The sequence below is a fragment of the Vicia villosa genome, linkage group LG2 (genome assembly GCF_029867415.1).
Source record: "Vicia villosa cultivar HV-30 ecotype Madison, WI linkage group LG2, Vvil1.0, whole genome shotgun sequence".
Lineage (NCBI taxonomy): Eukaryota > Viridiplantae > Streptophyta > Magnoliopsida > Fabales > Fabaceae > Vicia > Vicia villosa.
The window spans coordinates 125,418,949-125,445,751 of NC_081181.1; the positions used below are offsets into that span (position 1 = coordinate 125,418,949).

The following is a 26,803-nucleotide window of genomic DNA, read 5'->3' on the forward strand; positions in this document are numbered from 1 at the left end:
GGCCGTGGTACATTTTGCTAATGGAGATATACCTTCTTTTTTGGTTGCGTCAAATCTTTAGGTGAAGTAGTTGTCACTGCTAGATAGGTCCGTCCCCAACGATCTGAAGGAACATATGTTTTCGCATCCGGAAGCGCCAATGAAACATTGCATCGTCATATGTAGGTTGTTCTGCCAAGTAGTCATCAACTAGTCTTTGGTTTTTCACTGCATAATCTCTATTGAGATATTTTCTCTTGAACCGGTTGACGATATACCTCTCATCAATTTCAGACTGCCTTTTTTAAGCTTCGATATCAAAAGGAAATTCTAATGGATCCACATTGATATTTCTTTTAGTAATATGAGATTTTTGGTATTGATACATCAATGGAAGAATGATGAAGTTAAATAATAGATAAGACACAAAGTGACAAAATACAAACAATGACTTGACAAAACTTAATTTTCAAACAATGACTCAATTAGTGGAATTTTGAGTGTTAAAAGGGTTGTTGTTGGGATCCATTTCACTAAAAATATGTTAAGAGCTACAAACAAGAAGGCTAAATAGAAAAATTAGAGAGAAGAAAGTTGATTTTTTTCTGTGTCCAAATCTAATGAAACTAGTCTCTATTTATAGAGAAAAAAAATGATGAATTTTGGTAAAAATAAAAAAATAATTTACTATGATTATGATAAAATAAAAATATAATAACTACAACAACCAATAATATTTTGGCAAGTGTTTTTTGTGCCCCTCACTCTCTCTTATTCAACATGTTGAATTTATTCAACACAATTTAATCCACCTCATTTTCAACATCCAATTCAACACCTCATTGCACTCATTCAACTACTTAATAAATTATTCAAAATGTCCATTGTAAATGGTCTTAGTGCATATTTTTTTCTCTATCTTATTATTTTTATGGGCTTAATGGATATGCAGTGACAATGTAAAATTATTTTACACTGTCATCTAATAAAAAAAACCATCAAATTGTCATGTCATTAATTTTTTATAAATAAAAGAGTGATTTAATTGAATACAATTATAATTAATTGATAGCGTGAAATTAGTTTACATTGTCATTGCATCACCCATTTTCTCCATTTTTATTAGGGTTGAAAATTCTGGTATGACAGACTCGGATGTCAATCCTGATGTCAAGACATCTAATTTGTTATTTATGTAGCACCAGCAGAATACAAGGATCCCTCGTTATTTAATTACTCTTAGGAAAGAGTCAATGAGACCTGGGATCACACATGTTCAACATACATAACCAGATTATCATTTTTACATGGTTCTGTATAGGAACAGCTAACACTTTTGAACCTGATGTTAAAGACAAAGTCATAACATTCATAACTGAACAAATAATGCAGAAGATAAATAACACAGTTAATTGTTAACTCAGTTCGGTTCTAACTAACATACTTTGGGGGCTACAAAGCCAGGAAGAAGATTCCACTATCAGCAGTACTATTTTATATAAGCAACCTCTGGTTTATAGATAAACAACCTCTGGTTTACCTAGTCACTACCCAATGCAATCTCTATCTCAGAACTCCATCCAAGATAAGAAAACCTCTGCTCACTCCCTGGTGATACCTAACTGTTACAACCCTGCAACAACTATTTACACAATTAACAATGAACACATACTTGATCTGCTTCACAGCTTCAATCAAGCTTACAATACTCAACTCTTACCTACAGGTTTCGAGTGAGGACAAACACTTCTCTAACCTACAGGTTTCGAGAAGGACAAATCAGTGACCTTCCCACAAACCGGGAGGTTAACCTACACGGGTAACCCTAATGGTTACATCTTTCTAAATGCCGGTTAGCTTACTAAAATAGGTTATAAAGTTTCCTATTTATAACCCGATCCCAATTGGACTTGGGCTTACAAATCGCAACACTCTGACTTTTACAAATATGCAGAAAATATTCTGCTACAAATAAGGTATTTTAATCCCGAGTTTCCTAAATTAGAAACTGCTGAATCTTCAATCTTTTGATCTGATTCTTCCTGAATCTTCAATCTTCTGATCTGATTCTTTAATTATTCTTTTGACCTTTAAATATGCGCCACATAGGATTAAATAATATTCACATAGAATATTCTGTATCTATTAAGTACAAACTGAATCTTCCTTCCAGTTCTACAGGCGCGATGTCATGAGTTGATGTCATGACATTCCATCTAGCATCTTGCTTGTATCTGTTTTTTTATTTTATAAACTTGCAAGATTCACATTAGTATTATGTTTTACTGCTATTATGTTTTAACCAAACATAGATGCCAATCAGCCAATAAAAGCACTAACAATCTCCCCCTTTGGCATATTTTGGCTAAAACATAAAAATGCAGCAAAAACATAAAAAACTTCAAGACACCAAGAAGAACAGAATTTTACATTCTCAGAATTGGGTTTACCTTCTGTTCTTCAGGACTTGAACCACATCATAACATCGTCAATCTGCTACACAACTTTTTACAATAGCAAAATCAAAAGATGGTATTCTTCTCCCCCTTTTTAGACACAATATGACAAAGAATGAATCGATGTCATAATATGCAGTGGAACATCTTCATGCAACACTGATGTACATGAGGAAGAAGATGGGAGAAGCCCTGCATCTTGGAGGACCAATGGTGGCATAAGAGACCCCTTCCTTAGTCTTGTACCAAAAACCAAATCCTATCATAGACCTCGAGAGAGGACTTGAGTGAAAACTATCCACTAGTCATAGTAACTCAGAACACAAATCACAATTGTGTTCATAACTCAGATCACAAATCACAATGTAAATACTTCCTATACTGAAGGTTGTATATAGTGGAACATCTTTGTTATTATTGCAGAAAAACCCATGCTAGAGACCATCAACATCCCCAGCCTGTGTTTTTCTTTTTCTGAGATGGCTTTGGTACAACAACCCATCACAATACCAAACCCAGACTCAACTCACAAGAATGCACACGAACGACATTTGAGAGAGTTTGATTTCTGCAATTCACGGAGATGCTATTATATAGCAAATGAAGATCGTAGGAATTAACGAAGGTCTTTGGTCTTGTTCAATGGTCAAACGGTTAATTAGGAAACAGTTCCAAAAGCTTTTACTCTTTCCAAAGCAGTTTTTGACTGTTTTTCTGATAGGAGTTATCTTGAATGACCAGTGCATGCATAGTCATTGAATGAACTTTACACCGACCGCTGATGTGTAGATAAAATTCAATTCAGATGTCCTTGTTTGACTGTGAAGATTCAATGTCTTTGAACATGTCATGACATTATGTCAGACATTGTCACTTTTCTTTCCTTCAGGCACATAGCCCAAGACTCCGTAAAAGATTAAGACAGAGCATCTTTTGGACCAATTAACAGACTCCCTACTTACTCACTAGTCGTAGACATAGACTTCTGTTGTTTTTGTACACCTTGAGACTGTTAGCACACAACTACCTCATTAGTGTAGAGAAGGAATAGTGGTAACCAGTTGCACATGGTTGACTTGAACCATTCACATAGCTGACAAAAGTATCACATTTTCTTCATGATGTAAAAGTATTTTTAACCAAGAAATTTCTCTTGACAAACGAAGTTACTCCCCCTATCCGAGATAGTTTGAGCTCCCACAGACGGAATAAGCTTGAAATGATGAATGGAAAATATAAGACACATCTTCATATCTTCAAGAGCCGCACCCTCTGTTCAACAATCCTGCTGAACACACTCGTTATAGCAAATTTGTTCCTCGGAATAAATACTCACACCAGAAGTAGAATGTCATAACATTATGTCTGACATTTGTACTACCAGTATTCTCCACAAGTTTCATCCCCTTTTCTTTTCAACAGACCCTTGTCTAAGAACTTATCTCCTTCAGAAACGATCAACATATGACCCCTTGATACTATAATCACTCATAGAGAGGTTGCCACAATCTCAACAAACAGAACTGCCACTCCTGGAATTTTGTTGAGCATAACCCTACCATGTTTGAATCAGATCATGGTCTGCTTAAGATACTTTGAAATCCTTCTTGATAAGGTGTTTTTCAATCTCACACATTGATTAACATACTCCTTGAACAGAAGAGATTCTCCTTTATCCTTAGTTGTGTTGATCCGATCATATAACTTTTGTCTTCATAGTCATCTTCACTAAGTGATGTCTTCATCATGAAAGTAATTGTGTATGGCCATAACACATTACTTACATCCAGGTCAGAACCTGCCCATTCTAATCCACATTATGTCCAAACTGCCACTCTAGACAATAATGTTGCTTTTTCAAACTTCTATATATTCCCAGTCCTTCTACTAGGGAATATGTGCTTTGTGATGTTGAAACCTAAGACACAAGTTCATCTGAATTCAAACAAACTCTTGACTATCCATAGAGATAACACATCTCTATAGAGGACTTGGAACACAAGAAACGAATTGTGTTCATGACTCAAAACAAGACTTTTTATTCTTTACCAAACAGTTGTAAAGAATGACCTCAAACTTAGCAATGCCTGAACACTACCCTTAAAGCCTATGATTGACTCAAATAGACAATCATAACCTAGACTCTAGACACTTATCATATTCGAAAGAAGAACATGAGGGACTCAAACATGACTCAAACAAAAACAAAAAGACTCTATAATCCTGAGCAATTTAAACAACATACCCGGACTTCGCCCAAAGTCTTAATCAAGAAATGTTATTTGAGAACAAACTGCACCAGGAGGACTCGTGCATAGGTTGGATCATGCACTAAGATCAGAACAAGTGATACATACCATCAATTCATGTCATCAGATGATGATGCAAAGAATATTCTTTGCTGGTCTTTGAGAATACACATGACTTGAGTTATGTTCTGAGGATTTTGTGTGACTTTGTTCTTCTTTCTTCAAGATTAGTCTTGAAAGACTTTTCAAATGAAAAGAAGTAGAAAAACATTGTCTTTGCTGATCTTCATACTCTTTTACTCCCCCTGAGATATACAACTTTAGGACATCTTTGATGTTTGTCCTTGAAGTTCCCTTTATTTGAAATTTGCCACACCTTCCAAATTTAGAAACCTCAGTTTGCTTGCTACACAAGATCCAGATTGCCATATTCTGTAACTTGGAATAGAAGAAACTATGATTGTATAACCATACATTGATCTTCAATAACATGTCTGAGTTGTTTTATACAAACTTTGTAAATATCCAGCTCCCATCAAGATATTTAACAGAATCAGTATCCCACATCAGAGACTCTTGCCTTCTTCTTTGATGTGTGAAGATAATTGAGAACTCATGGTTGTAAGAACTTCTTCTCAGCATCCAGGTTCTAAACCTAATAAGTACTAAGTCTCCCGTCAAAGTACTTCCCAACTTTTCAGTTAGAGTTTTCTACTCACACTAGGTCATTCTGACTGATTACCTCTTCAAATTTAATACTTTCTGTTCTTGGCAAATACATAAAATAACTGAAGATCTTGAGATGTTGTAACATCAGATGTGAAATCATCCTTCATGGTTCTTGGTTGACATCTTTAATGTCAAATTGACAATACTCAGGTTAGTAATAGAGTAATCCAATAGTCAGCAATATCCAGACACATCAAGGGATAAAATAGCCAGCATCTCAATAAGCTTTTGTTCAGACTTTAATTTTGATTTTGAGATGAAAGATGCCATGATCTGTACCTATAGAGGAGATTCCCTCAGCTAGGTTTCTGGAACAGACTTAGTCATAGCATAACACTGAATTAGTCAAATTCATCTGACTTCCTTGATTTAAAACATACTACCCTTTCTGGATAACAACTAGGGAAGTACATATTCTTAACCATATTTCACTGTGATAGAGACACAGTATTCAGCTCCAACAATTGCTCTATGGTTATGAATACTTATCTGGTTTCATTGATCAGAGGAAACTTACAGATATAGGCTCTTCAAAAGTACAACACAAAGGATTAGAAAGGAATACCTTTATGAGTTTTTCTTAGTGGCACTGAGCACATGTTAATCGTGTCCTGATTAACTTAGACAGATGTCTCCTCTTCTAGACCAGGAGTAGGTTCCAAACTAATGTTCTCACACTACATTAATTTAGCACCAGAACATCTGTTCTTCAGCTGGTAGCTGCATACCAGTTCTTAATGTCCCAACATTAGATAGGACATTTGTTCCTCTTTCCAGGAACACTTCAACCTTGAAGATTTCAAGGTACACACTTGCAGATAATTATGAATATCATTGATCAGGTGACATTCATCAGCTCTAATAAACCATGCCATTATGAATGGACTTGAGAGATTACTCAAGTATCTTTGACACTTTAATTATAGCTGTCAATACATCCCATACATTCTGTTGAACCTTCATAACCCTAGGGTTTCTTAGAGACTATGCAGCGGAAAAATAGTCATATATCAAGAGAATTCACACAATGCTTACTTTAAGTGTTAGTAGTAAGCATGACAACTACAAATTGATTGATACTCAACCTTGCACAATGCTTGCTTCTGCATCAAGCAATTGGTTAGACCAAACCAAAATCCTGACTTAATGAACTCACAGACAACAGAGATTACCTTATCAATATCTTCACTCCCGCATGAAGGTTTTGATGAGCTTCTTCTCTATTCATAGATACCAGTTGAATTTGTATTTAAATTCAAGTTTTTCACTCCCGCACGAAGTCCTTGGACTTAGCACTCTTTGTTCCAGCATCGCAGCTCTTAGGTCAGGTTGGTCTAATCAGATAGGTCCATCATCCACTTCAAGGGACCATACAATATGAACATTCTTTGTTCAAACACTCTTCTGCTTTTACCACAACCAGGATTTATCCCTTATGGATCTCATCCAGAAACAGACAGGATGCCTGCTCTAATACCAATTGAAAATTCTGGTATGACAAACTCGGATGCCAATCCTGATGTCAAGACATTTGATCTGTTATTAATGTAGCACCAGCAGAATACAAGGATCCCTCATTATTTAATTACTCTTAGGAAAGAGTCAATGAGACCTGGGATCACACATGTTCATCATACATAACCAGATTATCATTTTTACATGGTTCTGTATAGGAACAGCTAACACTTCTGAACCTGATGTTATAGACAAAGTCATAACATTCATAACTGAACAAATAATGCAGAAGATAAATAACACAGTTAATTGTTAACCAAGTTCGGTTCTAACTAACCTACTCTGGGGGCTACCAAGACAAGAAGAAGATTCCACTATTAGTAGTACTATTTTATATAAACAACCTCTGGTTTACAGATAAACAACCTCTGGTTTACCTAGTCACTACCCAATGCAATCACTACCCTAGTCACATAGGATTACATAATATTCACATAGAATATTCTGTATCTATTTAGTACAAACTGAATCTTCCTTCCAGTTCTGCAGGCGCGATGTCATGAGTTGATGTCATGACATTCCATCTAACATCTTGCTTGTATCTGTTTTGTTCTTTTATAAACTTGCAAGATTCACATTAGTATTATGTTTTAACCAAACATAGATGCCAATCAGCCAATAAAAGCACTAACAAGGGTTAATGAAATTTTTGATCCCTCTAAATATTCCAAATTTCATTTTTAGTCCCTCTAAATATTTCCTTCAAAGAATAGTCCCTCTAAAACTTTTCATCAACATGATTTGTCCTCACTCACACGCTTTCCGGGAAACTTTCCAGAAGTTCACCCATCCCATAATTGCTCCAAGTCAAGCACGCTTAACTGTGGAGTTCTTATGGAACGATCTACCGAAAAGAAGATGCATCTTGTTGATATAGGTAGTACCCATCAATTCTTATAAGCTTTCCTTCAACCATGCAGTCCCATACCCGCACGACCATAGGATCCCTCTCATTCCGATGTGGCGACCACCATTGCCATCTTCGGCCTCAGGTGTTCCATGCGGTGCAACCACCCCTCGCCTTTTTCGGCCTCTGGCGTTACATTCACGGTCCAATTTGGATCGGTTTTGAGACAAAAAGTCATCTAATCCAAAAATTCACAAGCATACAGTTTGGTTCGTTTTTTGGATGACAAAATAAAAAATCCAATCCAATCCAATCCAATTTAGTCGGTTTTAATCGGTTCGGTTAATTTGTTTTTATTCGGTTTTTAAATAGAAATTATTTACAAATTATATTTATTTTGAATTTATTGGTTTCAACTGGAAGAATTTTTCAAGGTGAAACAATTAATGTATTCTAAAACTTCTGCAACCATAGTGCTGTAAGAATTGAGCAAATTTAATGTAAAAGTGAAAGAATAAAAGCAACTACAAATATTAGAAAAATTAACACTTTGTGGCAGTAGAAAATGACAAACCGAAAATTGGAAATTTAAAAATGATTAGAATAATAGTATTGAATATTTAATGGTCTGGTTTTTAACTAATATAAAATTCAAACTCAGTATCAAGTTCATGAGAAGTTAGTATCAAACTAAATTCAAACTAGGAGTTAGTATTCAAACTAAATTCAAACTTTTAACTAATATTTCAAGTTAGTATCAAACTAAATTCAAACTAAATTAAAAATGCAGAAATTAGTATCAAATTCAAACTCAATATCAAGTTCATGAGAAGTCACTCAATATCAAACTTAGTATCAAATTGCATAATACTATTAAATATCAAATTGCTTAATTCATAGTTTCATACAAATAAGTATTCAACAAAAACACCATAAAGCAACTGAAATAATAACTTCAACAGAAACAAATAGAAAGCAACAAAAATAAAGCATAAGTTCTACAATAGCAGCACAACAGTTCCAGCCTAGCAGAACAACAGTAACATATACGACAGATTCCATCCTAGCAGAACAACATTTTTGACATAATTCCAACCTAACAGAACAACGGCAGCATTTTCGACAGATTCCAACCTAGCAGAACAACATTTTTGACATAATTCCAGCCTAACAAAACAGCAGCAACATATAGCATAACAATAGCAGGCAACAAGTTGGATTGGAGCAACTAATCAGACTCTATATCAGATAGACCTTCATTCAATTGTGGGATTGGAGCAAGTTCTATAAAATATAAAGTATTAAGTCATAAGGGGGAAGATTTAACAAAAGACAAAGTTATAATTAATACAAGTAATCCAACAAAAAAAGTTATAAGTAATTTACCTAATTACAGATTTTCTAACTCATCCACAAGCTTTTCAATATCGACCGAAATCGGGGAAGATTTACACCAATTTTGTGTACAAATCAAAGCTTCAACTGTTTTTGGCGTGAGAGAGCTTCTATAACAAGTAAGCACTCTACCTCCGATAGAGAAAGCGGATTCCGAAGCTACAGTAGACACAGACATGGCCAATACATCTCTAGCCATTTTACCAAGAATAGGATACTTGTTAGAATTCACCTTCCACCAGTTCAAGATATCAAAACCCGAACATTTCTTTTCCAAATTCTCCATGAGATACAAATCCACTTCATTTTTTCATGCTATCGTTAAGATTCATGTCCATCTCAACCTCTAAAGCAAATGCATCATCAGGTGCTTTAAGTTCTACCAAATCCACTTCATGAGAAAAATGTGTAGGATTTTCAGTTTGACCTTTACCAATGGAAAGCCTATAACTCTCAAATATTTTATATATTGTCTCCTCTATTTTTTAGACAATGATTCAGCAACATCCTTTCCATATACCCTATTCGAGCCCCACCAAACAAACTGCATCTCATGTCGAGGATCAAGCACAACAACAACAAATATCAGCATATTCATTTTCTCAACGTCACCCCAATATTTATCATACTTAAATTTCATATTTTCAGCCATATTTCCATGCAAGTTATTTGAACTTTTTAATTCTATCCACCCCTTCAAAGTAGTCAATATCCTAATGTGTTCATTGAAATATTGAGAAGAGGTTGCAAAAGTAGAACCTAAAACTTTCTTTGTAATATCAAAATATTTTCAAGAAATTAACAAAACACTTCGCATGTTCCCAAGTCCAAGATCTAGGTTTAATATGTTTTCTGTTACCTGAATCTCCAGCATGCAGCAACATTAAGATCATTGGATGTGGCAAACGTTGAAGCTTCTCCAACTTTCCTTTTCATATTAGAATTTTCTTCATCATTAGTCACCTCATTACTTTGTTCCAATGGAGTTGGAGGTTCGGTTACTTCACCCTGCAAAAATAAATTGTATGTTTCAACTTTGTACCATTGCAACATTAACCAACATTTTCTTAGGTAAAATAATCTACTTAAAATTAAGTTTTGATACCTGAATGAGGTTGCTATTGAGACCGGATTAAGTAGATGAAGCATCGGGATCAGAGGATTGTATTTGGCTCATTCCTGTAAAAATTGAATAGACTAAAAATTAGAACAAATTGAACAAACTATAAACAAATTGAGAAAACAAAATGAAGATTCAGAACAAACTATAAACAGATTGAAATTAAACATATTTATGCATTCGTTATAGATTATTTCTTTTATGAAAAGCAATTTAATTAGTCTATTCTTTAACAAATAAATATAATAGCTTAGTAATTATTTTAAGAAAAGTTGTATCTTTTTATCTAATCACCTTTTCCTTAAAGCATATGTAATGAATATAGTACAATGTCCCTTTGGAAGCAGTTACACTGTCATACTATTTGGATGCTAATGGTAAACAACATTGTTTTTCATATGATACAATTTATTACTACAAATGAAACACAATGAAACACTTTTATTTTCATCCATGTTACTTGATTCGTCCATTATTTAGAAACAACTCAAATAAGAAAGGCTCACATCATTATAATTTCTTAGATATCTCACTGATAACGATAATACACTATAAACTATTTTCAAAACAAAGAACACCAATATTCACTAGGATTATAAACTTCAAGTCAGTAAATGTTAAAAACAACTATTTAACAAACAATTACAATAGAAAATCATTTACTAGTGCATGATTCTTTACACTGCCATGGAATTGGGATGATAATAAGAAAATCTATCCAAATACCGAAACACATTGAAGGTTTGAAACAGATCAAAATCAAACAAACCGTAGAAAAGCTGATTGAACAAACTATACAAAAGCTAAAATCGAACAAACTAAAAAACTTACTTACTGATATTAGAGAACTGGGAATAAGAAGATCGGTGCCTCAGAGGTGATTTGATACTTTGATGAAGATAAATTAAAATAGGAGACAGAGAACTTAAATAGAAAATAGAAGGTTGATAATTCAGAGAACAATTGAAGGTTGGGGGCGGATTTCAAGCGGCCACAATGAATGCCATTCATATTCATTTAATTTTTTGGATGATTGAAAATCTGAGTGAGTGATTTTAGGGACGATTGAGAGTCTCTATGGAAACTAGGGGTGGCGGCGGCTAAAAAGTTCACCTAATTGATTGACATTCGTTCATTTTATTTAATATATGAGAATAAATGGTAATCTCAAGATGTAATGCCGGTTCGGTTTGGACCGGTTCGGTTCTCACGTAGCCAACCGTAAATCGAACCGGTCGGTTATGCTATATGGTGGTCCAAACACATCTAAAAAATCGTTTTTTTTTTTGGATTTCTGTTTTTTGGATCAGTTTTTTTTAATTGGATTGGATATGAACACCCCTAGTGCTAACATCCATTAACAGAACTGACGTGACACTGCTAACATGACAAAGATGCTGACATGGACGCCACGTGGCATTAGGTCCCCATTTTATATTTTTTATATGTTATGATATAACTCTCTGAAAAATAATAGCCTAAAAATCAAGCATATGCTAACGTTTTCCTTGTTTTCATTTTAAAGAAAATAGACCCGTAAAAAAAAATTCATATTTAATTCATCTCAAGTAAAAAAAATAAAATTTGTGAGAGATATCCTTATAAAAAATCATGTCTTTGAATTGGCTAGAAAATAGTTACAAATTAGCTACAAATTCTGGACTTTTATATGATGTTCATGTTAGCGATGGATTTTGCGACGGAATGTCTGTCGCTATAAATAAAATTTATATAAAAAATATAAAATGGGGACCAAATGCCACGTGACATTCACGTCAACGTGTTTGCCACGCTGACAGTGCCATGTCAGCTCTGTTAACCGCGGTTAGTAGGAGAGACTAAAAGTGTGGATAAGATTTTCAAGAGAATTATTCTTTAAAAAAAATATTTAGAGAGACTAAAAACGAAATCTAAAATATTTAGAGAGAATATTTAGAGAACAAAATGAAAAAGAAATTGAAGCCTTGATAAGTATAAAAAAATGAAAAAGAAATTGAAGCATTGCATTTTCCATTTAAGAGGAAGCATTGCATGAGATTTTGAATTTGAACAGATTCTGATACGTTTTTGAATTTAACCTAAATTCCTTTTCTTTTTTTTCGCGGGAGCATGGACGATAATAATTCAGACGAAGAATCTGATAACACCGCCCCTATGAGCACAATTTCTCAGCACAATTTCATCAACAATTCCGAAACTATCTGCATCTCCATCGTCGAGGTACTCAATTTCCACTTCCCAAATTCCCATTTTGTCACCCAAAAAATCCCAAACTAACAAACACTGCTATTCTATGATTTCAATTATTCAATACAGAACATGAGGGAGGATTACGGCCTATACGTGTGGCCTTGCGCTGTAATTCTCGGCGAGTACGTTTGGCAACAGAAGGAGCGATTTTCAGGAGCTAACGTTGTTGAGGTGAGTTTTTTTCTTCGAAATTCGTGATTATATGGAGTTTATTTTCTATGATTTTGTATCAATATTCGTGCAGCTTGGTGCTGGAACTTGCTTACCTGGTTTGGTTGCTGCAAAAGTTGGTGCCAATGTTACTCTTACTGATGATTCCAGCAGATTAGAGGTATTATCCTTTCACTAATCACTATCATATTATTTCTTCCTGTTATTGCCTTGAATCCGACTGTTTTCTCGGTTTGTGTATGTGATAATGGTTTTCAATTTTCGATAGTATTGTTATTTATGGTTTTATTATTTAATGGACGAAATCTGGAACTTGTTGATTGTCAAATGACTGCGGTTTGTTCTGGACTTGCAGGTGCTTGACAACATGAGAAGAGTTTGTGACTTGAATAAACTTGAGTGCAATGTAAGCTATCTTGGAATTTCAGAAGAATGGTTATTATTAAACAATAGCTGATTTTGAGATTTTTATTTATTTCTATCATGTTTGTAATGCATTGGCTTCTTTTGAAGGTGCTAGGACTGACGTGGGGAGTTTGGGATTCGTCCATATTTGACTTACAACCTGCAATAATTCTAGGGGCTGACGTGTTGTATGACTCGAAAGGTGTGAGAAAAAGAGTCCGTTTCAGTTTTTTCTTACCATCATCTGTGGATTTGATGTGCCAAAGTTTTGATTCTTTTATATTATTTAGCTTTTGACGACCTCTTTGCTACTGTGACATTCCTGCTCCGAAATTCACCCGAATCAACTTTTATAACTTCATATCATAATAGAAGGTACTTTCCATTCTCTGGGATGCTAGAACTTGTGAAGCAATTTAGTCTTAAGTCTTAAGTCTAGCCTATGCATCTTCTATAAACTTTAATATATTTTTTTAACTTAGCTATGTAATGATTTGCAGCGGACATCACCTTATTGAGTTTTTGATGCGAAAATGGGGTTTGAAGTGTGTCAAGCTTCTTGATGGGTTTTCTATCCTGCCATCCTTCAAGGCTTCTCAGCTAAGTGGTAACATCCAGTTGGCAGAGATAGCTCTAATATCGAAAGATAATGCTTGAGGTACCTCAAAATTTTATAATAAAATTTAGGAGTATTTGTAATTTTAGGCGACACTGCCATCTATGTTCTTATTTTCGATGATAAAGCAATAGAATAGGACTTGATCATCTTAAAAGAGTACCTCCAAAAATGGACATTGCACTTCTCTGCTACAGCGATTAGCAAGTAGCAAAATTTTTGGATGGAGCAATCAGGATGGCACACATTAAGGAATTTCCAGCATTATTTTTTTCAGCTGATTTGATTTACTCTTAAGAATCACTTGGTATTTTATCATACAGTAACTGAAAAGTTGTTTATATGTAGTCAAATGTTATTTCAAATCATCACTTGGTATTTTATCATACAGTAACTGAAATGATGTTGATATGTAGTCAAATGTTATTTCAAATCATCACTTGGAGAAGCAGGGCTCATGAAGCTGAATGAAACCTTTCTTGACTCATTACTTAAGATTACTTATAACATTTAAATATATTTCTAAATTGATTTGCCAAAACAAGCTGGAGCTTTTATTACACTGACACAGGCATACATATTTCTTTATAAATGAAAAGGCACAATATTCTTACAATCTTCAGAATGTGATCCACCACTTTTAATACAATAGTTTGACTGAAATACCATAGTTTAACTTGAACTAAATTAAGGCTTTCTAATTGATTTTTCTGCAGTCCTTCCTAACTTCCTGCCCACCGTTGATGCTACTCATTTTGATCATAGACTTTGCAAAGGCTTTGTAGAAACTCCCTTGTGAGGCGGCAAACTTAGAAACCAAGCGCCTGGTGTTTGGGCTGTCAAGCAAAGCCTGATCAGAAGAAAACAAGCCTTTTTGTTGGAGGATCAACTTGTAATACGTATTATCAAAATTTGTTGAAGAAGGGTCCATCGTGGCGCCTGCATTTTTTGCCTTATTTTTCAACAGACAAGTTGATTTTAGTTTTGCTGCAAACGAGGGATTTAATGAAGGGTCCACCTGATGTGTAGCATTAAAGTTTTGGATTCTGTTCCGGAAAGATGAGCAGTGAGAGAAACCTAAGGTATGCCCTCCTACATATCGGTCAAAACACGTTACTTTTTAACTCCATTCTGATATAAATTAGAAAACATGAAAATTGGTGAAGTTTTGGTGGTTTATAACTTGAGGAATAGCTTACCTGACAGAGCTACCAAGTCTTGGACTGACAATGCTCTTTGAGAGAAGCTTTTCTGCAGTTGTGATATGTTGAATGTTGGTGCTGGTAATTGTCTTGTTTCACTGGCCTTAGATGTTCTTCCATCCTTTCTTCCTTTAGGAACATCCCATTTAGGTCCTCCAGACTGTAGAATATAATAGATATACCATCAATTTAAACTTACAAATAGAAGTTCCCATATGTGAAAAACAAGAACATAATGGAATCTCAATGAAGAGAACATGGTTTTGTTTTATTACCAGATAAACGGCGTCTCTTGCTGCGAGAGCAAGGATATCGGCACAAGAAACTATGCCAGGGCATTTAGCTTCTAATGCTTTCTTTGCATTATCAATAACATAGAATGCATGCAAGGAAATGTTTGGTGGCCCGTCCTTTTCTGCTTTGTTCTTTCCTTTTGAGTTTAGCAGCACAGAGGCATCACATCCCTACAAAAGTATCGAGAGAAAAGAAAGACCCGATCAAATGAATAGTTAAAATGTATAAATGACGAGGGGAAAAAAGGAAACTGAAAATAAAAGCAAAAACAATGTCAAGAAGAAAAGAGTTTGTTATAGCAATACTCGAACGAAGCAATCATGGAAGTGCATTCGCAGAAGTGCTGCTGGAACAGTTTTGTCCTTAGCAGTAGCATCCTTCACTGCCTTCAAAACAATAAACTCCAGATCATGGCATGTCTTTTCATAATAGTTTAAGCTCAGTGATTTTCCTGTTGAAACCACTGAAAACATGATAATTAAATTCAAGAATGTAGCCATGAAAGCCATGCTAACTAAGAGTACTTGATTATTGTTTAGATTTTAGATGTTGAATTCAAAGATGAGTTGAATGGTTTTTATAAGGGGAAAAAGAGAATAATAATTATTATGAGATAAAGTGGTCCTAGAAGATTAGTTCGTTAACTAGTATTGTCAATGAAGTAGTAATGTTTAAGCATTCTCATTACAAAAAGACAATCCACTTTACGTTGGGGGTGAAGGAAGGTTCAATTGTTCTGGTGTGCAATGTTATTTTTCTTTTTTGTTGAGGGTGAAATTGGATGGTGTAGAGCATGTTACTTTCAATCAGAATAAATTACTAATTACATGGCTCAGCAAATCTAGTGTTTAGCTATGATTGCATGGGCTTCATGAGTACGATTAAACTAATGAAAAGTCAAGCCCCATGATACATTTGTATATGGTTTATTGATTACTATTACATATCTTTTTGACATTGTCCATCCAAAGTGAGCATTGAATTGTTTTATTTTATTGCAAGTATTTTTTCTGTTAAGGAGGAGGATGGCGTGCCACGACAACGTGACAAATATGCTGATATGGTGTATTATGTGACAATTTTTTTACTCTTTTATATTAATAAGTTAAATAGATAATAATAATTTGAACACTAAATCCATCACATAAAATAAAGAAAAACTCATAGTCCGTCACTAAAAGTCACAGTCTGTCACTAAAACCCATAGTTTGACATTTGAGAAATAAGTAAGAAAGGAAAGAAGTTAGAAATTTAAAAAAATTTAGAACTAGATTGGAAGATTCATTTCTCCTATTTGATATGTAACTTTTCTAACTCAACACGCCTAACACTAGACTCCTCATAAAAGAAATCTCCCTCAACGCCTGCATGTCCTCCCTATCTCAACTATCTGACGACAGCAAGACAACATATCCTGAGTGTAATTCGCCTGAGACTGCTGCTTCTGTAATATCTCCTGATGAGCTGGTCTGGGCGGTGATCCCTCTGCAGGGGGACCATGTAGAAGTGTGAGACAATGAAGAACCACATGATGTACCTGATGCAACTCCAGTCTCTCTCTTCTCTGGTCGTCCGAACCTCGTCCGAAACCATGTGGTTCTGATAATCAACAAATATATCATCTATCTGTCTACAGGTCAAGTCGAGAGGAGCGGGGACAGAAGGGTGACGGGGTATCGTCTGACAGTAGCCGAACTGCCGCATGACGCGCTCCAGAAGATATGGAACAATGATGGTCGAACTGCATGCCAAACATCCAGAGAATGGTGCAGTGTCATCAAACGGACGCGTCTCACAGTGAGCAACGCAGACGTCGTAGCAGATTTTCTCTACAAGCATGCGGTCCATATATACTTTGTAAGGCTCCACCGCCTGGCTTCTTCCGAGGGGAATGTAAGCACGAGCACGTGGTCAGGCCTTGATGTACTCCCGCATAGATCCCCAGCCAATGATCATCGGGAAGTGCTGTAATATTCATCCTTGAAACGAAAAATAAAAAACACCGGGATCAAACAATATCACTAATATAGAATGAAAAGTAATGAAAAAAAGTAGAAGAATATAAGATTGTTACCACTAATAGTGTACAACTACATGTGATAGTCCTGGTCTTCCACAAGCATCTCTCTCCCAGTCTCGAATAGCTGTACGCCAACGTTGCCACCCCCTAGTTGTACTCATGGATTCGTGCGAGATCCAAAAAGTACCAGGGGTAAGCGACATCCATGTACGTAGAGCTCGTATCCACAAATAGCCGAGTGCTGATCAAATATAGAAAGAAACACCTCAGCACATGATGTTTGTGTATCTCCACCTCAGCTGGGTTACTATCAGCCTGTCGTGCCGCAACTAACGCATCCGAATATCTCTGAATAAGGAAAGAATACCTCATGTGAGCACCGCAGATCTTATCCACCTTCTCAAGCGCATCTAATGGATCATCCCAAAGCTCCTCAACCAGAAGCTATCTCGCTTCCTTTTTTGTCATCCTACCGTGACGGAGGAGGGCACCCCTAATAGGTATATGCAATAGACATGAGACTTCGTCCAATGTAATAGTGACCTCACTATGAGGTAGATGGAAGGAGGACGTCTTAGGGTGCAATATCTCCGTAAATTCCATGAGCATCCCGTTGTGGATCACGGTGTACCCGATCTCACAAAGGTTCTTCAGACAAGAGGCTGTGAGGACATCCTCCCGTGGTTATAGAATTTCTGGGGCTGCCTCTCCTAAAAAACTCCAATGAAAACAATGTTAATAACAATAAATGTTACAAATAATAACTTTCCAATGAAAAAGTAGAGAAATTCCAATGAACAAATAAATTTTCAATGAACAAATAATAAATTTTCCTGTCAGCAGAAAAAATTTGGAGGGACCTCCCGAGTAACCCTTATCAGCATCCTCACCCAGTGGGTCAACACCCTCTAGAGGTGGCATAGGAAAACCAGCATCAGTTGGAGGTGACACAGGAGAGGCAACACCAGCTGGAGGTGGCAGTATGGCACAAATATATTTCGACGAGGTCTGCGAGAGGACGGCGCCTGTGATATACCCTCACCATTATTCCGACGCCTCCAGGATGAAGAAATAGAAGTGGACGACACATGTGCACTAGGCTGTGGAGTATAGGCGTTAGCTGGGTCAACTGTGGCCTCTGTTGGAGCTGCTGTAACAAAGGCGCCGGCTCCCTCGAGCATTATCTTGCTCCGTGCACGTCGCACAAATGTATGTTGTGCAACCCACTTATGTATGAGTCGGTCCGTCCCATCAACCATAATGTCTGCAAGGTATAAGAAATAAATTTGAATTAGCCATAATTAAGTTATAAAAACAAAAGAAAAAAAAATAAATTTTAACTCTATAGATGTACATGTGGAAAACTTCTATAGATATAGCTACGGAAGCACCCAACATTCATAACAACTGGATTTGTTCCGGAGGTGCATTTACGAAACATCCCTAACGTTTACTTGTTTCGTAGATGCACCTACAGAATATTCTGCAACTTCCAAAACGCGACATTGGCGTTTGTACTGTTCAAGACCTTGCAAAATCAATTTTTGAGCCATTGATCGTCCGTTTTACACAACAAACAATACATACTTTCTCTCTAAACTATGTTTCTAACACCATCTAATGATTTCTACACCTAAAAGTGTATTCTAACTCTATTACGAGAAATACTCGAAAATAACTCAGAAATTAAAAAACTTACCGATTAAATTGAACTTTAAACGAGTTGGAGTGTGTTGATCGTTGATGTTGATGTTCCTTGTTGAACTCGAGAGAAAAAAACTAACTTTGGTGAAAGAAAGATTTTCGAGGTTGAGAGAGTTTGAAAACGAAAAGTTTTGAGAACGAGGGAGGAGAAGAGTCTGGCACGAGTTTAATATCAAATGGTTTTGAGGTTGATGGGCTAAATTTTGTGCTACTAATAATAGCACAAAATTTAGCCTACTAATATTGACTCTTTTAAGATTTGGATTACTCCTTCCCTACAATTGAATATCATTTTTCTTGTAGATATCTTTGAGGTATATAAACAGCAAATGGCTTAGTTTTTCTTGCTTTTTTTTTTTTTATAATTTTATTTTTCTTGTAATGAAAAAAACACACAACTCACATTCAAGCAAATTATGAAAACTCTCATGCTTCTGCTTCCTTTTTCGGTATTATTCCTATAGTAAAAAAGGTATGAGATACTATACAACCATGTTAAATAAAATTTACAAATAAAATTATTTAAGAATTTACCTGTTAAAATTTTAAAATAATTATTTTAGTTACAAATATAATTTAACTCACATATTCAATGCACATGAGTTGGTGAAAAACTCATCCATTTGTTCTAAGGTACTAGACCTACCCCCTTGCAAGAGGAGAAAAAGAAACATGCTGTAAAATTCTTTTACACCTTCTACTAATATTTTAAAAATAGGATCAGTCATTGATGAAGGTTACTAGTTCACTTTAAATTCAAGTTTTAAATATAGTCATCACACACAATTAAATAGTATAAAATTTAAATTTAAATAAATTTTAGCCAAAATTTAATTGCAACGTAAACTAAATAGTAAACTAATCTGTCTAATAAATTTAATTTTAAGAAGAGAAAATTGTTCAAAATAAATATTGAACAAAATATACTTATGTTTTAATTTTGTTTTAAAAAAAATCAAAATGACATTGTTTTGTCTAGAAAAAAATGCAATTAATTCGCCGTTTTTAAAAACCGTTGGTTCTCCAATTTTGATATGTTCTGCCCGATTCACATAGGTTCAATAGCTTACTCAATCCAGCAATTAGATTAGATCAGTGATTCCTCTTGTTCCCGGTCTGACCGATTCGATTAGTTAATTCGGTCAGGTTTTTAAAACATTACTGTCAACCAAGGAGAGACATATACCTAACTAAAACACACTTTTAATTTTAAAATATTGATATGACATTACAAATATAAAAATTTTAATTGATTGTATATGTAATATTGATTTATACTGTCTGTGCACTACCTTTATCTCATTTTTTATTCAAATAATTATTTTTTTATTTAATTATTTCATATGATCAATATAGATGTTAGACTCAACATTTTAGCCAAGAACTTCCTCGATAACATAATATTTACAATCATCATCTCCAACAAAATCAACAATATTATCAAAAATCTGATGCATAAAAAGAGTCAAATCATTTAGGAAAGTGTTTAACAAAATCAATAGAACCAATAGCTTTATAAGCAATGCTGAGTTTCAAATAAGCCGGAGAAACAAATGGATCTTTCATACTTGTAAACATGAGAAAAATATAACCCGAGAGGGTTGGTCTAGCGGTGGAGCTTGTTGCGAGCGGTAAAGCGGCAAGCAATAGTAAGTAGGATATTATTCCCGGGTGATATAGTTATATCGTATCGTAGTCCACAGAGATGTGTGCCATTCGATCAATTAATTCGTTCTTGAGTTTGGTTTTATAAATGTATAAGAGAGTAAATGTATCAACAAGAAAACTACTCATTCCTTAATAGAATAGAATTGTCAAGCTGAAATATGATCTAGTTCTCACAAACTTAAACTTATTGACCGAATATACTCAACTTGTAACCTATCAATGTTATCACATGTCAACATTACTACCACAATATTATCTAAGTGACGATCTCTCAACCACCTAAACAACACATGAGATATCTGAACTTCCCGTAGATGCCGATCTCTCAGACAAACACGACCGCTCAGAAGCATTAAGCACTGACACTAAGTGATTATCAACCTAATCCATCTCTGCAATTAAGTTAATAGAAAATTATCCTAGATAAGCATTAGAGTCCTACGTCTCCATAGCGACTCAAACACAATAGCAACAAAGCAAAAATCCAAGATAATAATCCACAAAGATATGAAAGCAAGCTTTATACAACATAATGATCAACAAATATACATGAGTTCAAAGGAGATACATACAAACAACCCAACAATGGAAATTACAAAGAGAAGAGAGAAAGAGAAAGCAAACATGTCTTGGTTTGTCAACACCAATTGATGAAGAATACACTCCCAATCCACCAATTGCAAGATCCAATGTTGTTATCTACTCCTAATCTAACAAGAAATGAGGTGATGGAGTTGAGAGAACCCTAAAATTGGCCTCCCAAAACCATAACCCTAAAAATGAAATGAAATGAAACTATATACACAAATTTGTCTCGCAGCGCTCGCCCGGCGAGCCAATTGCTCCGCCCGGCGAGACCTTTATTCCTGGCCACACAGCCTCTGCCACGTCATTAAGTGGCAAAAATATCTACTTTCGCCCGGCGAACGAATTGTTCCGCCCGGCGACTCCTTCTTCTTCCGCCCGACGAACGGGAGGCGGCCCAAGGCAGAAACTTTGCAATTATTTTCCTCACTCGCCCGGCGAGCTAAATGCTCCGCCGGGCGAATCACACCAGCCTGCACTTTTTATTTCTTCAAATGTTTCTTCCTTTATTGATCCAAAATTGCATCTTTGAAGCTTTATTACTCAATGCTCCATACATGCTCAAATACCTACAAAATGGATGAAAAACTATTAGTCGGTACATAAATGAATCAAAAACTCGATTAAATGCAAAAGCTACATATTGTATGTAATATACACTAAAACTAGTCTAAATTGAGGAAAAAGAGAAAATAAGTGCCGCAAAACTATACACAAAATAACTAAAATTTGGCACTTATCAAACTCTCCCCAACTTAAACTTGTTTGTCCTCAAACAAGAAACAAACAAAAACTCACTCAAAAGAAAGTTTGTCCTCAAACAAGACTAAACAACTCGAAATGACAAAAACGATCAATCAAAGAATCACGAAATGACAAGTTTTGAAAAACAGAAACAAATGTATGGCTCAAATGAAAAACGGTACACACAAAGTATACTACTTACCACTACTACGATGATAACATAAAATCATGAAACCAATGCTAAATACAAAATTTATGCCAAACATTCTAAAACAATGCAAGTTCACATATGAATCACACCTAGCAAAAAGAATCATCGGTAGATGAAAAACACAAAATGAAGAATTTTCACTCATCCAACAATCTTGCAAACAATAGACAAAATTATGCATTCATCTCAAAAAATTCACATTGACACATGAAAACATAAATCACAAGGGCTTTTTAAGGTTGTAATGTGGTCGGGAAAACAAAAAGGGGTGATTCCTAAAGCTAATTGAAACAAAAACTTGCCTAATTCTAAGGGAGATATAACTTCCACAAAGTTTCAAACAATACAATTTCAATCCACTTCTTCTTTCACACCAAGTGTTACACCAAACACGCCACTTATTAACACAATTTATTCCAGACTCTTTTTGTCTTACTATTTTTTAAAGCTTTTCCTCTTTTTTTTTTTCTTTTTCTTTTTCTTTCTTTTTTTTTTTTTCTTTTTCTTTTTCCTCAACACATACTCAACTAACCAAATAAGCACATAATCAATGCTCTCCCCAACTTGAATTCAACCAGCGTTATACAATGAATACTCCCAACTTTCTAAGGCAAGGTAAAAACTCATACAACAACAAAAGGTTGAGGGTTCAAGAAAAAACAACAATCAAAATCCCCCAAAAAGCGAACTAATTCTCAAGTTCAAAAAGCGAAATGGATAATGACAAAAAGCTCAAAGGGGTTAACAAAAGATCACACACTCCCAAGGTGAAATGAATATATGGCTAAGGTAGTTGTGCTCAAAATCAAACAAAATGCCTTGATCATTTTCATGCTTTCACAAAGTCAATACAAACAAAAGATTAAACATAATAACATCTAGTTAAAACAAGAATTGTGGTCTCCCACTTATGTAAACAATGGAAAGCTTCCTCACAAAAAGGTTGGGAACTAAAGTGATTCACAAATGAACAAGTATACGAAAGAATGAATGGCATACAAGTTGCAAAAAGCCTAAGTATCATGAATATGCTACAATCTAGAAAGTGATAAACACATACCTCGAACGCGTACAAAATGTTAAACTCTATCATTACCATACATCCGCAAGTCGCAACGATCAAACTTGACAAATCATCATTTGTGACCTTAAGCTATCGAGCCAAAGTTTGAACACAAACAATAGAAAACAAAAGAAGAATTATAAACAATTTAAAACCGTTGGGATGCCTCCCAACAAGCGCTTGTTTTACGTCGTTAGCTCGACGCCTTTATTGAGCTTAGTTAGTAACTTCCTCCATCATGCCATGGTGAGGATTCACCGCGCAACCTAAAGAAAGTGTCCTAACAAATACTCAAACAAACGTTACAAAACAAGAATATTTACAACAATAAGTACAAAACACAAACGATAAGAAAAACAAAACGTTTGGTGAAATTAGTTAAACAAGTTGAAAAGTGAAGATATGACATTTAAGAACTATCCGAGTTCAACTTGTTTAATAAGTCCACCAAACTAAATTAAAACAAGTATAATTATACAAAGTATATAAATTCACAAATGTATGATGTTTATAACTCAAAAACAAAGAAACAATCGCAATGCAAAACACATCCCCGGCAACGGCGCCATTTTGTTGCGAGCGGTAAAGCGGCAAGCAAAAGTAAGTAGGATATTATTCCCGGGTGATATAGTTATATCGTATCGTAGTCCACAGAGATGAGTGCCATTCGATCAATTAATTCGTTCTTGAGTTTGGTTTTATAAATGTATAAGAGAGTAAATGTATCAACAAGAAAACTACTCATTCCTTAATAGAATAGAATTGTCAAGCTGAAATATGATCTAGTTCTCACAAACTTAAACTTATTGACCGAATATACTCAACTTGTAACCTATCAATGTTATCACATGTCAACATTACTACCACAATATTATCTAAGTGACGATCTCTCAACCACCTAAACAACACATGAGATATCTGAACTTCCCGTAGAAGCCGATCTCTCATACAAACACGACCGCTCAGAAGCATTAAGCACTGACACTAAGTGATTATCAACCTAATCCATCTCTGCAATTAAGTTAATAGAAAATTATCCTAGATAAGCATTAGAGTCCTACGTCTCCATAGCGACTCAAACACAATAGCAACAAAGCAAAAATCCAAGATAATAATCCACAAAGATATGAAAGCAAGCTTTATACAACATAATGATCAACAAATATACATGAGTTCAAAGGAGATACATACAAACAACCCAACAATGGAAATTACAAAGAGAAGAGAGAAAGAGAAAGCAAACATGTCTTGGTTTGTCAACACCAATTGATAAAGAATACACTCCCAATCCACCAATTGCAAGATCCAATGTTGTTATCTACTCCTAATCTAACAAGAAATGAGGTGATGGAGTTGAGAGAACCCTAAAATTGGCCTCCCAAAACCATAACCCTAAAAATGAAATGAAATGAAACTATATACACAAATTTGTCTCGCAGCGCACGCCCGGCGAGACCTTTATTCCTGGCCACACAGCCTCTGCCACGTCATTAAGTGGCAAAAATATCTACTTTCGCCCGGCGAACGAATTGTTCCGCCCGGCGACTCCTTCTTCTTCCGCCCGGCGAACGGGAGGCGGCCCAAGGCAGAAACTTTGCAATTATTTTCCTCACTCGCCCGGCGAGCTAAATGCTCCGCCGGGCGAATCACACCAGCCTGCACTTTTTATTTCTTCAAATGTTTCTTCCTTTATTGATCCAAAATTGCATCTTTGAAGCTTTATTACTCAATGCTCCATACATGCTCAAATACCTACAAAATGGATGAAAAACTATTAGTCGGTACATAAATGAATCAAAAACTCGATTAAATGCAAAAGCTACATATTGTATGTAATATACACTAAAACTAGTCTAAATTGAGGAAAAAGAGAAAATAAGTGCCGCAAAACTATACACAAAATAACTAAAATTTGGCACTTATCAGAGCTTGGGTCTCAAGGGCGTGCTTCCCTTGAGGTCCTGAGTTCGAAGGAGCCCAGGGCCAACTTTCGGAGGCTACGTGGGGGAGCTTAAAAAACGCCTCTCGAGTGGATTAGTCGGTACGGAAGGAAGGATACCACTCTATTAAAAAAAAATATGAGAAAAATATAGCTCAAATTGACCAATTCTCATGGCTTTTGAACTATCCAAATTTTTAACGGAGTCAAAAATCTTAGAGATTAACAAGCGATAAACCTATAATATTAGAAGAGGAAAATGTACTAACCGAAAATCTCTCCTTACACATAAACACCATCTCACCGTCTCCCATATTGAAAGCTTTAATTTTCTGGTGTTTATCTCGCATAAGGGGCAAATCGTTTAATAACTCATATGTGGTTTATTCCTTAAAATCCTCTAGGATCCCTACCACTTCTTCTAGAATTTTTATTTCCTACTTTACAATACTCATCAGCCCTTTACTCACCGCTTGAAAGAAAAATCCAGTTTCTTTAACAGCCTCATCAAGCTTCTTTTTACTTTGAGTCATAACCAATAAACTAGACTTCTATCCTCCTGGATTCTTATCAAAATGAAAAATAGAAACCATAACTATTTATATGTGTTCCAAGTAAACATCATCATGTTATTTCATCCTCGACAAGTGATATCATTATCAAACTATCACGGCCTACCAAGTAAAATATGACACACATCCATATTAAGAACATTACAAAGTACCTCTTCTTTGTGAGGATTTTTGATGGAGATAAGAACTCTACAGGCTAGTGCTAATCGAACTTAAGAGCCCTTATTTACCCAACCAAGAGTGTATGGCTTATCATGAGGTTTTGTAGACAACTCCAAATAATCTACCAATTTTTGTGGCACCAAATTCTCCATGCTGCTTGTATCCACAATCAGATTACACACATTGTTCTTGATAGAACTTTTTGTTTTAAAAAAATTCTTGCGCTGCCCTTCATCTTTGGATGCTAGTAAAATTCTCTGAAACACAAAATTTACCATCTCATCAGATTTTTCCTATGCAAACTCGACCACTGCATATTCATCATTCTCAACTACATGTCATACTTTTTCCTCTTTTTCTTCTTCTTCTTCTTCTTCTTCTTCTTCTTTCGCAACAGAAACGACTTTCCTTGTTGCACAAATATTTGATATGTGACCTCTTCCATTACAATGATAAAACGTGTCTCTAGTTAGTTTAACATATAGGTTATTTTTGATCTAGATTTGTGCTTTACCCTGTTGGACAACGTTAGGGCTGCTGGTCTCGTTGTTCTCAAGGTTGGAATCCCTGGTCGCTGCACTCTTTTTCTTGTCGTATACTAATTCAAAGTTATTCTGGGGGAGATTACCTAAAAGGTGAGAATTTTCGAGGGGATTTCTCCATAATTACGCCTTTAAAGCTAGTCTTGATGCCTTAGTCACGCTCTAAACAATGTGTAAACTCATCTTCTCCCACAAGGATCCCTTTAAGCCCGATGTATCGAGCCATTTTTTGGATCTCTAATTCTTCCAATTCATCACGCTCAAAGAAACATAGGAACTGAGCTGTGTATTTTGTTAGAGTTCTCTTTCCCTAAACACAATCAATATACATCTTATAAATAATATGCTCATAATCCTCAGGTAAA

At 35.4% G+C, this 26,803-nt stretch overlaps 2 protein-coding genes across 2 annotated transcripts; one reads left to right on the forward strand and one right to left on the reverse strand.

Moving 5' to 3' along the window:
- Nucleotides 1-12,294: 12,294 nt before the first annotated feature.
- On the forward strand, nt 12,295-15,811 carry LOC131652009 (uncharacterized). Its single transcript, XM_058921768.1, has 8 exons — nt 12,295-12,510; nt 12,607-12,711; nt 12,785-12,871; nt 13,067-13,117; nt 13,225-13,318; nt 13,407-13,491; nt 13,617-13,774; nt 14,449-15,811. Exons 1-7 carry the CDS (start codon nt 12,400-12,402, stop codon nt 13,771-13,773), a joined length of 690 nt encoding a protein of 229 aa, XP_058777751.1. The 5' UTR covers nt 12,295-12,399; the 3' UTR covers nt 13,774; nt 14,449-15,811.
- Nucleotides 14,260-15,787, reverse strand: LOC131652008 (peroxidase 64-like). Its single transcript, XM_058921767.1, has 4 exons — nt 15,534-15,787; nt 15,210-15,398; nt 14,932-15,094; nt 14,260-14,824 (listed from the first exon to the last, which is right to left on the reverse strand). The coding sequence occupies exons 1-4, from the start codon at nt 15,735-15,737 to the stop codon at nt 14,430-14,432; spliced, it is 951 nt and encodes a 316-aa protein (XP_058777750.1). The 5' UTR covers nt 15,738-15,787; the 3' UTR covers nt 14,260-14,429.
- Nucleotides 15,812-26,803: the final 10,992 nt, after the last annotated feature.